This window comes from Myotis brandtii, unplaced genomic scaffold (assembly GCF_000412655.1).
Source record: "Myotis brandtii unplaced genomic scaffold, ASM41265v1 scaffold187, whole genome shotgun sequence".
Lineage (NCBI taxonomy): Eukaryota > Metazoa > Chordata > Mammalia > Chiroptera > Vespertilionidae > Myotis > Myotis brandtii.
Window position 1 is genome coordinate 3,162,236 of NW_005356944.1, and position 16,457 is coordinate 3,178,692.

Sequence of the window (16,457 nt, forward strand, 5' to 3'; positions counted from 1 at the left end):
AAAATTATTTTCGTTGCTACTTCATAACTGTAATGTTGCTACTGTTATGAATCGTAATGTAAATATCTGATATGCAGGATGGTCTTAGGAGACCCCTGTGAAAGGGTCGTTCGACCGCCAGAGGGGTCGAGACCCACAGGTTGAGAACCGCTGGCTTAGAGAGAGGTGTGTCTGAGGTAGGGCAGATTTCGGAGGAAGAGTAGTCCTGGTGGCAGTAAGACGAGGGTGTGGACATGGGAGTAGACGGCTGGACTGGAGGGAGGAAGAGAACCGGGAGATAAAGAGTTCAAAGTATCAGGATGTTGCCCTGGCAACAAGGTGGGGTAAGATACCCTGAAAACCCCTCTGCTACAAACACCTAGAAATGCTGGACAAAATAGAACAAAAATTACTTCTGATGTAGAGCTAAGTTTTTTATTTTTTTATTTTATTTTTTTATTAATTTTAATTTTTTTTTTTTGCTAAAAGTATTACAAAGGGTATTACATATGTGTCCTTTCCCCCCCTCCCCCCGCCCTTGACAATCCCCTGCCCTCCCTTACCCCCCAGTGTCTTATGTCCATTAGTTATGCTTATATGCATGGATACAAGTCCTTCGGTTGATCTCTTACTCCCCTCCCTTCTGCCCCCCAACCCTCTCTGGCCTTCCCACTGCAGTTTGACAATCAGTTTGAGGCAGCTCTGCCTCTGTATCTATTATTGTTCAAAAGTTTGTAATGGTCTCTATTATCCATGTATGAGTGAGATCATGTGGTATTTTTCCTTCATTGACTGGCTTGTTTCACTTTAGAGCTAAGTTTTTTAAATTAGATGTATTGGGTGAGGTTACCCACTTTTCTGCCTATGCATAGATTGGGGTACCCCTCAACTCAGCGAGAATATAAAACAGTCTCAAGTTTCCTCATGCTACCTCTTTAGAGTCAGACCACCCCGGACCCCTGGGAATCCCTGGTCTGTCCTTTCCTGGAGTGACACTCAGCACATGCTCTGAGAGCCTTTCACGCTGTGGTTGTATCAGGAATTGGTTTCTCACATCTCAGGGTAGCGTTTCATTGCATGGGCGTACTTCCGTGTGCCCCTCCCTCTCCTGGGGCAGGACATTCGGGTTATTTCCAGGACTTCACTACCATGCATGCTGCTGCTGTAAACACTCATGTATGGGTTCTGGTGTGAATGTAAGTTTTCATTTCTCTCGGGTAAATAACCAGAAGAGGGATTGTTGGGCCAAATGGTATATTTTTAATTTTATAAGAAAGTGCCACCCTAGCTGGTTTGGCTCAGTGGATAGAGCGTTGGCCTGCAGACTGTAGGGTCCCGGGTTCAATTCCCAGTCAAGGGCACATACCCGGGTTGCGGGCTCGATCCCCAGTAGGGGGCGTGCAGGAGGCAGCCGATCAATGATTCTCTCTCATCACTGATGTTTCTATATCTCTCTCCCTCTCCCTTCCTCTCTGACTTCAATAAAAATATATATTTTTAAAAAAGTGCCCGCCCTGACCAGTTTTGCTCAGTGGATAGAGCGTCCGAAGGGTCCCGGGTTCGATTCCAGTCAAGGGCATGTACCTTGGTTGTGGGCACATCCCCAGTGGGGGGTATGCAGGAGGCAGCTGATCGATGTTCCTCTCTCATCGATGTTTCTAATTCTCTATCCCTCTCCCTTCCTCACTGTAAAAAGTCAATAAAAAATATATATATTTTAAAAAGTGCCCAATCATTTTTCAGATTCCATACCATTCTGCATCCCAGCCGTGGGTGAGACCCAGCTCCTTCACAGCCTTGTCCACACTTGGTATGGTCAGTCTCCTTATTTTAGCCGTAGGTCTGGAAGGGGCATCTGTGGCTTTAATTGGCATTTCCCTAGCGACTAATGATGTTAAGGATTTTCTCATGGGCTTATTTGCTGTTTCTATGTCTTCCTTTTTTAAAAAAAAAAATGTTTTTATTGATTTTTAGAAAGAGGAAGGGAAAAGGAGAGAGAGATAAAAACATAGATGAGAAACATCAATCAGCGGCCTCCTGCACACCCTCTACTGGGGATAGAGCCCCAAACCCGGGCATGTGCCCTGACCTGGTTCATGTGTCTCCACTCAACCACTGAGCCACACCAGCCAGGCTTGGTTAATTTTTATGTAAGGTGTGAGGTATAGGTTGAGGATCATCTCTCTCTCTCTCTCTCTCTCTCTCTCTCTCTCTCTCTCTCTCCCCCTCATCTCCAATTGTTCCAGCAGCATTTCTTGAAAGACTATTCTCTTTTCATTGACTTGCATTTTCATCATTAAAAATCCAGGGAGTGTGTGTGTGTCTTTCCAAATTTGTTTTGCTTATTAAATCGGATTGTTGATCTTTTCAAAATTGCCAAACCTTTAGCTAGATTAACTGAGAGAGAAAAAAAGAAAGAAGACTCAAATCATGAAAATCAGAAATGAAAGGACAAATAGTGTATGTTCCACTCTATCTTGAATGGGCCAGTTCATAAAGACAGAAAAGAGCACAGAGCTTGCTGGGGCTGGTGGGGGGCGGGGAGATGGAGAGTTGTTGCCTAATGAGAAGTTTCTGTTTGGGACGAGGAGAGAGTTCTGGAAGTAGTGGTGATAGTTGCCCAATATTGTGGATGTTCTTGATGCCCCTGAGCTTGTACACCTTTCATTGTTTTAAAATGGCAAATTGTATGTCATGTGTCTACAGTTTACAATAAAATAAAAGATCTTGATGTTGACCTTGCTTGGAGACCTCTCCCATGCTGGCTTTGAAGAAGCAGCTGCCATGCAGGGAGTGAGCCATGTGGCCAGGAGGCGAGGGAGGCCCCAGCCTCCAGCCAGCAAGGCCCGGAGACTGACTGACAACCTGCAAGGAACCGATTCTGCCCAGAACCACGGGAGCTTGGGAGCAGATCTGTCCCCAGGAGAACCTCCTGTGAGGAGGCAGCCCCGCCCACCTCGAGGCTCTTGGACCCTGAAGCGGAGACAGTCACTGGCACAAATGCCCTAATTCCCCGGAGACCCCTGGCCTCGGAGCACTGAGAGGTGAGTTCTTCCAGCGTGGGGACCAGGAGCTTCCGGTGCGGGGAGCTGGGCTGGAGGGATCCCCCGGGCACTGTCTCTGGCCGGGGCAGCACCCACCGGGAGAGGATGCTGGAAGGAGCCGCGGCCACCAGGTGGCGCCCTTGCACTTTCCTGGAGGGAGTGGGGTGGGGAGGGGCGATGCTGGCTGTCCCAGAGGAAACGGGCCCCGCCTGCGGGGTGCCAATGTGGGTGTGGCCACGCCCCCAGGCTGTCTGTGCCACCTTTGTAGACAGACTGACAGACAGACCAATTGGAGGATGGCCTTGGGCAGTGACTTGGCCTTCCCCTGCCTCGGTTTCCTCACTGTGACGGGAAGCGCGCCCCCTTGGGGCCACGCCGGTCTCTCACTTCTCCTGTGGCCTTTGTGTGGACTTGGATGCATCGAGTAGACCGCCCCCCTCCCCGCCTCCGTGTGCCAGTCTTGCTCTGGGCACTGAAGCATCATGGCAACAGGCCCGGAAGAGAGGCTCTGAGTGCCCTCTGCTGGGCAGCCCTCCCTGAGCTCCCAGGAGGGCCTGGTGCCTCCTGTGTGTGCCCACCTCTTCCTCTTCCCATCTTCCTTGTGCCTCACCCACTACACGTGTGCTCCTGGGGGCAGGGTGGGCAGCTTCATCTCTGAATCCCCACTTGGTTAGCAAACAGTGGGCGCTCAATAAGTGCCCGGTGAGCTAATGCTAAACAGGCCTTTCCTGCAGGCCAGGAATGGCTGCCTGGTCACTACAGTCTGGTGGCCTCCAAGGCAGGGGACAGCCCAGGGCTTGGACCTGCGGCCCCCAGATTGGGACAGCCTGCGTGGAGGGGCTGTCTGGAGCCCAGCGCTGGCCCTCGTGTTCCACCCGGCAGGGCCCCCCTGGAAGAGTCTGCCCTGGCCTGGGATGCTGGGCACAGCTTGACTTGTATCCCGGGAAGGGCTATTGGCAGGAAAATTGCAGGTTTGCGCCGGGAGGGGTCCCTGGCTGCAGGTGGACAGCGTGGGTTGGGCTGGCCGCTGGTGGCGGGGCCCCAGCAGGCAGCAGCAGGGCCCGGGCAGGAGAACGCCCTGCTCGTAGGAATATTTAGGATGGTCCGTTGGACTCAGGGACGAAGCACAGGTTTCCAGCTCAGTTGAGCAACGATGCACGTGGAGTCCCTGGCTGGGGCTGAGGGACAGGCAGGCCCTGTGACATCCCATGCCCGACTCCTTGGATGTAGGGGTACCAGGCAGAGGCCCCTGATCACAAGCTGAGCCAGCCCAGTGGGGCCCCTTGTCCTACCTGCCCGGAAAGGAACAGGGCACCTGGTCGTGAGAACGCCCTCTGTGCTCTGGCTCACGTGGGTTCAGGGCTCACGTGGATTTGGGGCTCACGTGGGTTCAGAGTTCACGTGGATTTGGGGCTCACGTGGGTTTGGGGCTCACGTGGGTCCGGGGTTCATGTGGATTCAGGGCTCACGTGGGTTCAGAGCTCACGTGGGTTCGGGGCTCACGTGGATTCAGAGTTCACGTGGATTTGGGGCTCACGTGGGTTTGGGGCTCACGTGGGTCCGGGGTTCATGTGGATTCAGGGCTCACGTGGGTTCAGAGCTCACGTGGGTTTGGGGCTCACATGGGTTCGGGGCTCACGTGGGTTCAGAGCTCACGTGGGTTTGGGGCTCCAGCTCCAGGTGAAACTCAACCAGCGAGGGGTGGAGCCTGCCCTTCACAGAGCAGCCTGTCTCAGAGCAATGCTGCCAGCTGGCCCGGAGCTCAGGACCGCAGGGATGACAAGTAGGACTGGAACGCCCGCCTCCCAGCCACGGCCCGTGCAATCACAGCCCCTGCGATCACCTGTGCAGATGGGCTCAGGTGTGTGACGGGAAGGGAGAGGCAGGGGGGCTCAGGTGTGTGACGGGGAGGGAGAGGCAGGGGGGCTCAGGTGTGTGACGGGAAGGGAGAGGCAGGGGGCTCAGGTGTGTGACGGGGAAGGGAGAAGCAGGAGGCTCAGGTGTATGACGGGGAGGGAGGAGCAGGAGGCTCAGGTGTGTGACGGGGAGGGAGAGGCAGGAGGGCCCAGGCTGGTTGGGCTCAGTGGCTCAGTCAGCGGGGGCCTGAGAGGGGGAAGGGGCCCCTGGGCCTGTGGACCAACCAGTGAGGAAAGACGGGCTGAGGACTGGCGAGGGCGGCGGGGAAGTTCTGACCCCTTCTCCCCACCCTGTGTCCTCTCCATCCCTGGCTCTTACATCATCTCAACCGATCTGGGAGTTACTATCCTGGTCTTTATCACGGGCCATTTGAAATCCCTTTTTGGAGGAGGAAGAACTTAAATGAGAGGAGCTGTTACCCAGGCCTGGCTCAGGAGACCTCTGTGATGGGGACCTGGGGTCAGACGAAATCCGTCTCTTCCTCAGGCTTCTGGGTAGAGAAGCAGGGGTGGCCCGCCCCCGCCCAAGGTCCATGATGGATGCTATGCCGTTTCCCCACTTCACAGGCGAAGCCGCCAAGCTCCAGCACATTCCACGCTTGCTCGGAGCGGGTGGCAGCGGCTGCAGACCCGGCCTGGGTACCCAGCCTTGCGTGCTGCCTGTCAGCTCCCGCTGCCGTGGGCAGGGGAAGGCCCACTCACTCACACGCGATGGCTTCGATGGAGCCCTGCAGTCCGAGAGCGCACTCGCCCTGGGAATCTGCGTGCGGAGAGCCAAGTGCGGTTACATGGGGATTGCCTGGTGCCTTCAGCCCTCGGCGTTGCTCAAGGGTCAGCTCTAGAGAGCCGGGCTTAACCTGACTGCGGCCCCAGTGGGGGTTTGTCTCCTCTGTGCCACAGTGGGCACGTTTTAAAACGGGGAGGGAAGCCCTAGCCGGTTTGGCTCAGTGGATAGAGCATCGGTCTGTGGATTAAAGGGTCCCAGGTTTGATTCCAGTCAAGGGCACATGCCCGGGTTACAGGCTCAATCCCCAGTAGGGGGCATGCAGGAGGCAACCAATCAATGATTCTCATCATTGATGTTTCTCTCTCTCTCTCTCTCCCCCTTCCTCTCTGAAATCGATAAAAATATATTTAAAAAAAGAAAAGAAAATGGGGAGGGAAGCTGATCCTCCCCGGGTTCAGGGGGAGCGCAGTGCGTTCCCTGCATCAAGCAGGACAGTAGCTGGTACATGGCAAGGACACAGGTGTGGCTCTGAGGGCCACTGGTGTTGGGAAGCAGGAGCCAGGAACCCAGAGCAATTGTCCCGCCGAGGGGAGCGGGCCCTGCACTCGCTAGGGCCTGGGGCTCCCCAGGTTCCAGGGTGACCTGGGTCAAGGGGCTAATAATGACCACCTGAGGTGAGTGCACACGCAGGGCCACTATGAGTGGGGCTCAGCAGGTCCAGGCTGAGCGTGTGGCTCAGGTGCGGTTCACAGGGTGGGTGCAGATCTCATGCCCAAATCAAACTTCACACGGTTCACCACCTAATGGTCCAGGGAGAGGGGGATTAGAGGAAAGGGCGGTCTCCACAGGGCACCAGAGACCCCTCCCGTTGAGTGTGGGCAGGTCTGGCACCAGAGCGAAGCCCAAGGAAGCAGCCCAGGCATAGCAAACTCCAGGGCCCTCGTATCTGCAAAGGCTCCCCTTGGCGAGGTGGGTGGGTGGGGCCACAGAATGGAAAGCTCTGAATGGAAAGCAGTCATCGCTTTAATTCCTGCCAGGGTCTGACACAACAGGGCCCAACCGCCCCAATCACTGCCTGCTCCATCACCATGATCGTTTACAAAAATAAATATGAAAAAAAGCAACATTTTAGTGACCATGGAATTAATCCGACCGTAATTAAATGTGTTTAAACATCTGGCAGAGCTCCTGAATTGCACCAAAGGATTTGGAAGCACTTGGTTTGGTCTCAGGGGGAACATGGAAGGAGGGCAGGGCCCAGCCCCCGGAGGGTCCAGCTGGAGCCCAAGGCCGCCTCCGCCACCTCAGATTTCTGAGTCCGCGTACATCCCGTTAATCAAGTAGTCCACCTGCGTGTAGTCCTTCTTCTTGTAGTTCTCGTAGGCCTGCAGCGCAAACAGGACCAAGACCGCGAAGAGGAAGGCCACCCCAAGCAGGAGCATGGCCAGCAGTGCCCCTCTGTTCACCGGGGACAGGGGCAGAGCCCTGGTGGTGACCGCCAGGTACTGGCCCTGGGTGCTGAGCTGGCACGAGTCCGTGGTTGGCACCTTAGGGTCCCCTGAGCTCCCAGGGGTTGGGCCGGTGGAAGCAGGGCCACCTGTGGCCTCAGGCCACACCTGCTCTGGAGTGGAGGGCGTGGCAGGCCCCGTGGCCCCCCGTGGAGATGAGACAGGGCTTGGCGGTGTTGTGGGGGACGTGGCCTCCACCCCAGGTGTGGGGCTGGCCTGTGGCACAGGAGCTGGCACTGTGCTGGCCGCTGGCCCCTCAGCTGTCACCGCCGTGGTGGACATGGCAGCCACGGAATGGGTGGGCTCTGGGGTTGTGTTCTCGAGGGGCGGGGTGGGCCTACTTGCTGTGTCTGCCACGGGTCGGGCAGTCGACGGCTGGGTGGTGGGACCTTGTGTGAATGTGTTAAGTGCGTGGGGACTCGTGGGGAGCGTGGGGCTGTCTGTGGAGTGGCGGGGGGTGTGCTCGGCGGGGCCCTGCGAGCCCTGGGCGCTGCTGGCATTTGCCGTGGTGGCGGCAGCAGTCTGCGTGCTGGTGGCCAGCGTCGTCCTAGGTGCTGCTGTTGGCAACGTACCGTTGCTGGATGCCTGGGTGCGGGGTGTGATGAGAGCGGCCGTGGACGCCGGGGTTGGCTGTTTGGATGTCGGCGTGGGCACCCTGGAGTCCGTGAGGTTGGCGGGACCCACGGTAGCTGCCGAGGTGCCCCCATTGGTCCCGGGTGTCCTCCCTGCCGTGACTGCAGGGGAGCTATGGGCGGCTCCCGAAATCTCTCTGGCCAACGTGACAGGAGAGGGCGTCGTCACGCCCTCTGAGGTTCTGTTAAAGATGCTGTCAGTCGTTTCTCTGGATGTGCTTTTTGTGACTAAATCAGCCTGCGTCTGGTTGAAGACGAAGGTCCCTTAATGTCAGGAAGGGGAGAAAAAGGCACAGTCAGGGGGCTGGCTGGCGGCTTCGCTGGCCTATCTCCTGGGCCCGGAGAGACGAGGGCGGGGTGTGCGCAGCTTCCCGTCTCCTCGCTGCCACCACACCTGGCCTGCAGCCCACCGCAGGGGCAGCTGGCATTTTGGTTTTAAAACTGCTCTGCCCTCTCTGAACCCCAAGCCCATGGAAGGCTTAAGAGCTTCCCTCTTTGATCCAATCCCCAAAACAGCAGACAGGGTGAGCCTCATATCACAGGTGTGACCCCTCATTAAACCCTCAAACACCGTGTGGCTTACAGAGCAGATAACCTGCCGCCCAGGTATTCCCACCAGAGACCTCTCGGCTTCATGAAGGCTCTGCAGTGGGATGCCTGGGGGTGGAGTGTGTTGGGGGGGCGGGATACCTTAGGAGGGGGGAGGCCCTGTCAGAGCGGCAGCCACCAAGTGTCTGAGGTCTGAATGGACAAACTCCCCAGCAAAGACCAGGCTTCTGGAAGTAAGGAGGCTTTGCAGGGTCCAGCCAGAGACCCTCTCAGGGCTCCGAGGCCCGGCCCAGTGGGGGCCCCCTACCCTCGCTGGGCCTGCAGAAGCTCTGCCTGACAGCCCTTCCCAGCCTGGCTCCCGTGGAGCTCGGGGGCTCCCCACTCTCAGCCGGGGCTCGCAGACACCCCTCGGGCTGCGGGTGCGCTGGGGCCGCTGGGGCCTGTCCAGCAATCCCCCCGCTTTCTCACTCACCTGGATCCCGGGGCGCCACTTGGCTCTCAGAGAAGGATAAGGAGAAAATGCAAGCGAGCACCAGGGCTGTCCACATCTTGTGGGTGAGCCGGGAGCAAGGCTGGGCAGTCCCCGAGGCTCCCAGCTGCCGCTCAGGCTGCTAACGATGCCGGCTACGTGGCCGAGGGATCTGTGATCAAGAGACAAGGCGTCCGGTCAGTCACGCACAGCCTGGCCTGGCCTGGGCACAGCACTGCGCCATGTGCAGGGCTCTGGCCTGGTCTGGCTGCCAACGAGCCAAGTGCCTCGACCAGGCTGACACCCAGAAGAGCGCGCCGCGTCTCAGCCACGGTGGTTAGTGATCTGACCAGCGTCTGTGTTTGATGGTTTAAAGCACCTCCTGACCCAGTTCCACTGAGTCCCAACCCCACAAGTGCCCACTGCCCACCCCCGAGCTCAGAGTTTGAAGGAGCAGCAGGGCAAGGGCCGAGGCCTCCTGATCACCAAGATGGGCCAAGTCTTCCTCCTCAACGTCTCCTGTGGCCGCGGGACACAGACCAGGCCCATGGCACCTCTGTGCGCCCGGGACGGCGGGCCAGGCCCTTCACACGGAGACGCCACTCAGCCAGCCACCATCCAGCCACCCACCCATCCACCGTCCAACATCCCAGTGCCCGCTCCTGTGCCAGGCAGCGCACAGGACAAGAAGGTGGAAGCCATGCAGCGCCCTCCAGGAAGCCTGCCGTCCTCGGGAGACACAGAAAAGAGGTCCCTGCGGGCTGGCGCAGACATGGAGCGGAGGCGTGACTAGAGCAGGAAGCTTGGAGGAGGCAGCTCCTGGCGGGTCTTGAAGGGTAAGTTGAAGGCGGGTCCTCTGGGAGACCGGGTGAGGGTGGGAGGACAGGGTGCTGCAGGGGCCCAGAGGAGGCACTGAACTCTGGTGGGTGGGTGGGAGTGGGAGTCAGAGAAGGTTTGCTGAGAAAGTGGCACCTGAGCCATGTTCTAGAACAGTGATGGCGAACCTATGACACGCGAACTCATTTTTTTAGTTGATTTTTCCTTGTTAAATGGCATTTAAATATATAAAATAAATATCAAAAATATAAGTCTTTGTTTTACTATGGTTGCAGATATCAAAAAATTTCTATAAGTGACACGGCACCAGAGTTAAGTTAGGGTTTTTCAAAATGCTGACATGCCGAGCTCAAAAGGTTCGCCATCACTGTTCTAGAAGATGGATGGGCTCCGCCTGCTGGGAGGCAAGTGGGAGACAGCAGCTGGTGACAGCAGCAGGGAGGGGCCCAGGGACAGTGTGGCGAGACCTGCGATTAGACTGGACAGGTAGGTTGTCCTCCAGGTGAGGGGCGGGGAGGCACATGCCGGCAGGCAGGGATGAGGCCCCAGGAGGCTGTGGACTTGGTAAGGGGGCGCCACTGTTGAGACGGGGGGCAGGCTGAGAGGACTGGTTGCAGGAGCCCAGCGTACATTCCATTAATTAAATAGTCCACCTGCGGGAGACAGCCTGACGGCAGAAACTTCCGGAAATGCCACCATGGCCAAGCCTCACCAGGATGAGGACTGGGGCGCACGGGGTGTTGCCACACTCACCCCGGGTCCCTCTCAAGTGTCACAGGCTGGGACTCCTTGCTGCAGGGGTGCCACGGGGAGCTGAGGGGCCAGCTGACCTCAAGTGTCCCGTCACCTCAGCCCTGCCCAACGGCCCGAGTCCCACCTGGTCCTCCCCGGACAGCAGCCTGGCCACACTCGGTCATGCCTGGTCCCTGACTCACCGCTCGATTGGGGCAGAGGGCAGGCCGGTGGGACTCGAAGGGCAGGCAGGCAGCAAGAATGGGGCTCCCCAGCGTCCCTCCAAAGTCAATCCTGCCTGAAGCCACCTTAGGCCTTCGGCCTCCCCACGGGGCCCTCACCGTGCGGGTCCCGAGTTCCACGGAGCATCACGGGAGGGACTGAGGGCACAGAATGAACATCCTGACCGGCTCCTCGCCCAGCACGAATGCTGCCACTGCTCCGCACGGCCCTGTAGCCAGGCCGCTCCTGGTGACCGGCACAGGCTCTCTGTCCCCCCCACCCCCATCAGCCCGAAGCATCAGAAGTGAATCACCGCTGCCCTGACCCACTTGCCCCCACCCCCACCCCACAGCTGCCCTAAAGACCGTGGCAACCCACAAAGTTGACCCTGCCTCCACGGCTCAAACCCCCACCTCCCTAGATAACCCCAAAACTCCTTAACACGGCCCAGGCGGCCTCCAAAGTCTGGCCCACTGGCCCCTCCGCTACCCTCGCCCCCGTCCCGGGCATGTGGAATACCTGTCGTTCCGAGTGCAGAGCCTGGCTTAGCCAGCAGCCCACAGACAGCCCGTGCAGCAGAAAGGGATGTTTCTGGGGCAGCCACACGGTGGCTTTCTGCCTCCTGTGATAGGTGGGGACGGTTGTAGGGTGGCCCCATGACTGCAAACCCCATCTGAGCACAAACTCTTCCGGAAGCCGGCACATCCCCTGGTGCTTCTGACCCCTCCCCATGAGTCACGGACTTTATCTCACTTCATCCTGCACTTGCCCTCCAAAATCGTCTGCAAGGGCTCCTGAGCTCACAGGTTTGGAAGGTTGCTCAGCCCTACGAACCACAGATTTGCATCTGTCTTCTAGAGAGCAAGGGCATTCTTTGTTTTGACAGACAAGTGGGGGTGGGGAGGGGAGAGAAGAAACAGACACTGTCAGGAGAGAGAAGAATCGGAGTGAAGGTCCCAGGCACGAAGAACTCGCCCCTCCACCCCCCATCTGCCGAGGCCACGCAGCTGGGCTCCTGGTAAATGAATGCATTTAAATGGCTCTCTCCAGCCAGTCACATCTGGGCATGCGCGGCCCTGTGCCTGAGCCTGGAGCTGGGTCCCCTGGGGTGGGATGGCGTGTCAGGGCTTCCTGAATGCACCCCAGGCCCCAGGCCCTCCGATGTCCCCTCGCTACAAGCCTCTAGAGCAGAGTTGGCAAACATTTCCTGTAAAGAGCTAGACAGCAAATATTTTAGGCTTTGTGGGCCACGCAATCCTGGAGGATATGTACACGATGGGCGTGGCTGTGTCCCACTAAAACTTTGTTTGCAAAGACAGGTGGCAGGCAGGCCTGGTTTACAACCCCTGCTCGAGCAGTGCACTTCGGGGTTCTTAGACGCAGGGAGCGCCTGATTCGATGTGCCGAGCGGATTTCCTCCTCCCCGCCTCACCCTGGGACAGACGTGGACCATTTCCCTCCTGTCCTGGGACAGGTCTCCTCCCAGAACCCCTTCTGCCAAGAGGCACCTCCTTTACCCCGGCGTCAGCGAGGTGCTGTGCACGGGAGCTCCCACAGTATTATGGTATGGCGACAAGCCGAGAAGCTTTTGCGGTGACTGGCATTTGTGTCACAGAAACAGATGAAGGCCACAGACGACCACACGGTCCCCACCTGTCCCCACCTTTGGACCACCCTCCCGGAGAACCTCAGAAGGCAGAACCTCTGCCATGAAGAGCCACAGTCCGGGCCCCTCCTGGATATTGGGAGGCTCGGCCCTCAGGGCTTGGCTGTCTTTTCTTCCCCTTGAGGCTCCCTGAGCTTGCAGGGTCCCCTCCGAGCTCACTGTGCCGTCACCAAGCAGGTGACCCCGGCCCTCAGACACTCACCAGAGGCAGGTGCTCAGGGCGCGCCCCCGGGCTGGGCCATCCACCTGCTCAGAGAGCTGCGGGCTCGGCGCGGTGTGCTTGCCAGGCGAGGTCTGGCTCTGCAGGAGGTGAACGCAGCTGTGAGGAGCGCTCCCGGGCCGCGGCATGCTTTGTGGAACATGTGGGACACGGGCAGATGCTCCGCTCTGGTAACTGTCGCATCTAGGGTTTGAAAAAGAGTGAACACTTAGGAAAAGCAGGAGGAAAACGGTCCGTGAGGAGGGGGGCAGCATTCAGTAGATCATGGCTGGGAAAATGAGACTATGATCAAAACTTTCCCTGGCACAGCTTCCGGGGAGCACTTCCACTGCCCGAATTCCTCCTAAGGAAGCAATAGGACGGGTGTGCAGAGTGGAGAGCGACAGAGATGTGCATCACGGTGCTATTTATAATAGTAAAAAATCGGAATGGTTACGTAAAATAGGGTCCCATCCATATATAAAATACTATAGCAGCTGTTAAAAAATACACAAATGTCTATTTACTGGCATGGGAAGATGTCCAGCGTGGAATGTGAAGTGAAATGAGCAGGTCACACACAGTACACACACCACGATCCTGTTTTTGGTTAAACAACCGTCTGGAAAGATTTATACCAGAATGTTCATAATGGTTATCCCTGGGGAACAGATTCACAGGTGATTTTCATTTTCTACTTTAGATCTTTTAATTTTTTTAACAAGCTTGTATCACTTCTGGGAAACACTCTGAAGGCTCCAATGAAAGAGAGCAATGTCTGATTTTTTTCAAGTAATTTGAGCTCCCAGGCAGAAGAGGCCCACCTGACACAGTTTCACCCACGGATTTTATAATTTAGAGAAACTTTATTATTTACATGACAGGAGATGCATTTTTTTAAGAGCCAATCAAAACGTTAGAGGAATCCAGGGATACGACAGCAATGCAAAGATATTAATCAGCATAAAGGCCCACTCCCTAACACAAATGCTCACCTATGCACACATATACATATCTGCACAGGCACACACATGTGAGCATGCAGTCACACTTGTGTGTACACAGCTGCTTGCATATCCATTCACACACAGCTACACATATATGCGCACTGCCCCATGTATACATATGCAGTCACACCCATGCATGTGTACAAACAATCACACACACAATTACACAAGGCGAGTGCACACACGGAGCATTTCTATCAGGCTGTATCAGGAAACTCCACAAGATTCTCGGTTAACTTCTGCCGGATGCCATCACTGCCTGTTCACTCCCAGGCAGTGGGACTGCGGATCACTCCCACGGAACCGGGAATTGGCTGCTGTGCAGAGTCGAGAACAGGCCCTTACTGTGCCGTGACTTCATCCCTCTGGTATGGTCCTGCCTCCACTTTCCAACAGCCTACTCGGAATGTCAGGATTAATTTGTGGGGACCTGTGCTAATCTGGGAAGTTGACTCACAACAGACAAACCATTCACAAGATTTAAAATAACAGTTTCCCCTGCAAAGGCTTCAGTGAACCTTAAAAGAGGGTCAGGCCAGTTCTTCTCATCATTATCTGGAGACTAGACAGATCAAGATCTCAGACTACGCTAGATGGAAAGTAAAGAGACCCCTGGGCAAGAGGGAAATAGCAAGAAAGAATGAAGTTAGTATTAAGTGGGAGGGAGACCAGGGCAGATGGAAAGACAGGAGGTTAGGCTGGTGCTGGGAGTTCCCCCTTTTCAGGGGGAACAAGTTCTGCAGAGAAGAGGCAGCACCCCCACGAGCCAGGCGCCACTCCATCAAAAAGGCAGCCCCATGCCTGGCTGGCCTGGCTCAGTGGTTGAGCATTGACCTATGAACCAGGAGGTCACAGTTGGATTCCCAGTCAGGGCACATGCCTGGGTTGCGGACTTGATCCCTAGTAGGGGGCGTGCAGGAGGCAGCTGATCAAGGATTTTCTCTCATCATTGATGTTTCTCTTTCTCCCTTCCTCTCGAAAATCAATAAAAAGAGGTATTTTTTTTAAAAAGGGAGCCCCAGACAGCTCTTGGTGTCACCTTCCTGATCCTGTTCTGGCCTCTCAACACCTCCTGTCTCTGATTACTGTGTTCCCAGCCTTGGCTTGGTTTTAAACTCTTTTATGAACCTGTTTGTTACATGCAGGGTGCTGCGTGCAAGTTACGTGAAACCAGACTGCTTCCAATGCTTGATTCCTTTTTCTGGCTTTCACAGGTTCCTAAGACCCAACACGGGAACCCTCAGGCTTGGCAAGGGACTACACACCCGTTACCCCACGTTCCATGGTTCTGGTAATACTTATGTATCAGCAGCGTCATGACCCCAGTCCCTACTCCAAGCTGGAGAAACTGTACGTACCAAGGAGCAGGGACTGTGAGAGCAAATACAGGGTAGACCGACGGCACCTATCCTGACACACCACCTGGCTGAACTTTGATAGCAGAACCCAAGGGACACAGGCGTGTGGTTTTGTGTATATAGACGTTGTCCTGTGGTCCAAAGGGTGTGTCCCTGTGGCAAACGGGGGCCTGGAGCAGTGGACATTGTCTTAATTACACTGATTGCTTCCGGGTTTCTGAAAGTTTTGGTATCACAGTTAAATGCTGATCGACAGCCTAGTTTTTGTTCGCAATGTGCCTGTGTGGCAAGTTTAGCATATAAGCAGAAAAACCGGTATTTTAGGTACTTCCCTCGCCGATTTATTGAAATTTTAGAGATGCTTCCTTTGGGGAGAAAACAAAACATTATAGGCAGAATTGTTAAGTGCCACATATATGTTTTATGGCAAACTCTGTGGATGCTGACTCCTCGTATGAGCCTAACAGTTAAATGCACACACTGTTAAGCAGCCACCCAGACACACACGGAGGAGGTAGATAAGTTGATGGAAAAGTACAACCCCTCCCCGATAGAAAGGGCCTGCGGAGGTCTGCGTCACCTAAAGGGCCAACACTCCCTGGGCCCATCCTTGCCCTTGGAGGACCTTTCAGTGCCCCGCCTACACGGGAGTGTCCCAACTTCCCATCTGCTGCTCCCAAACTGGAACAGCCTGGGCCTCTTCTCTGGTTTGCTATCCCCTGCCTCCTGCCTCTCGGGCCCCCATCCAGGCTCCTCCTTTGGAGTCTTAGTCCCCAACTGACTCCTTCTGTTTCTTCCTCTCCCCCTATTCCGTGCCAGTGTGGCGGAAAAAGGGATCAGGTACTAAAACTGACAAGCTCGGGGGAGGCCAGCATGGCAGGCCCTACAAACTCAGGAACAGAAAGTAACCACACAGGATGGTCTGAACATAAAAATCCCTAGCGAGAAGCGGGTGATGGCGGTGGTATATCGCAGGCCCGTAGCTTCCTTGACCCATTACTTTAAGTGAGCCTGTCTCCTCTTTTGACATCCAAGATAACATACCTACAGAATGTCAGAGTAATTTCCTTTTCCAGACAACTCAGGGCACACCCACCAACCAGAACACAGAACCCCCCTCACTGTCATCTTGTTCCTCAAATACTGTCTATGCAAATGGTAATTCGCTTCCTGTGCCCACCAGTGTAAAAGTATGTGTGTGTCTGTCCCGGTTACTTTGCATTCGATCCCAGAGGTTTCCCCCACTTTGCTTTCTCCTGCCCCCTTAATCTATCACCAATGAATTCCATGTTACCCTCCTCAAGTCTCCTCTAAGCTGCAAACTGCCCTTCTCCAGAGCATTTTCTTAACTCCGGGAGATTTTGCTTTCCAGCAATGGTCATCAGTTTGGCTCAAATAAACTCATAAAAATTCTTTATAGGTTTGGACATTTCTTGGTGGACACCTCCAATCCTCAGCACCTTGCACTCTGTGCCCCCGTTCACGTTTTCTCTTCTCCCCCGCTCTGCCTCTCGTGCCCCATTCATTCTCCGGCCCCCCACCGCCCTCTCTCAGCCCCAAGCCCGTCCCGGCAGCCGTGACCACAGCATCCCAATGGCAGCGCAGGCCTCTT

The 16,457-nt window shown here is 55.8% G+C and overlaps 1 protein-coding gene across 3 annotated transcripts; it reads right to left on the reverse strand.

The window, feature by feature from the left end:
* Positions 1–6,671: 6,671 nt before the first annotated feature.
* Positions 6,672–12,684, reverse strand: LOC102258205 (chromosome unknown open reading frame, human C11orf24). Of its 3 annotated transcripts, XM_014538127.1 has the most exons (4): positions 12,484–12,684; positions 11,135–11,487; positions 8,828–8,996; positions 6,672–8,070 (listed from the first exon to the last, which is right to left on the reverse strand). In XM_014538127.1, the coding sequence occupies exons 3-4, from the start codon at positions 8,901–8,903 to the stop codon at positions 6,971–6,973; spliced, it is 1,176 nt and encodes a 391-aa protein (XP_014393613.1). In that variant the 5' UTR covers positions 8,904–8,996; positions 11,135–11,487; positions 12,484–12,684; the 3' UTR covers positions 6,672–6,970. The 3 variants fall into 3 exon arrangements, with proteins under 3 accessions (XP_014393613.1, XP_005864410.1, XP_005864409.1); XM_005864348.2 differs by lacking the exon at positions 11,135–11,487; XM_005864347.2 differs by lacking the exons at positions 11,135–11,487; positions 12,484–12,684 and adding an exon at positions 10,129–10,801.
* Between the last annotated feature and the right edge of the window lie 3,773 nt (positions 12,685–16,457).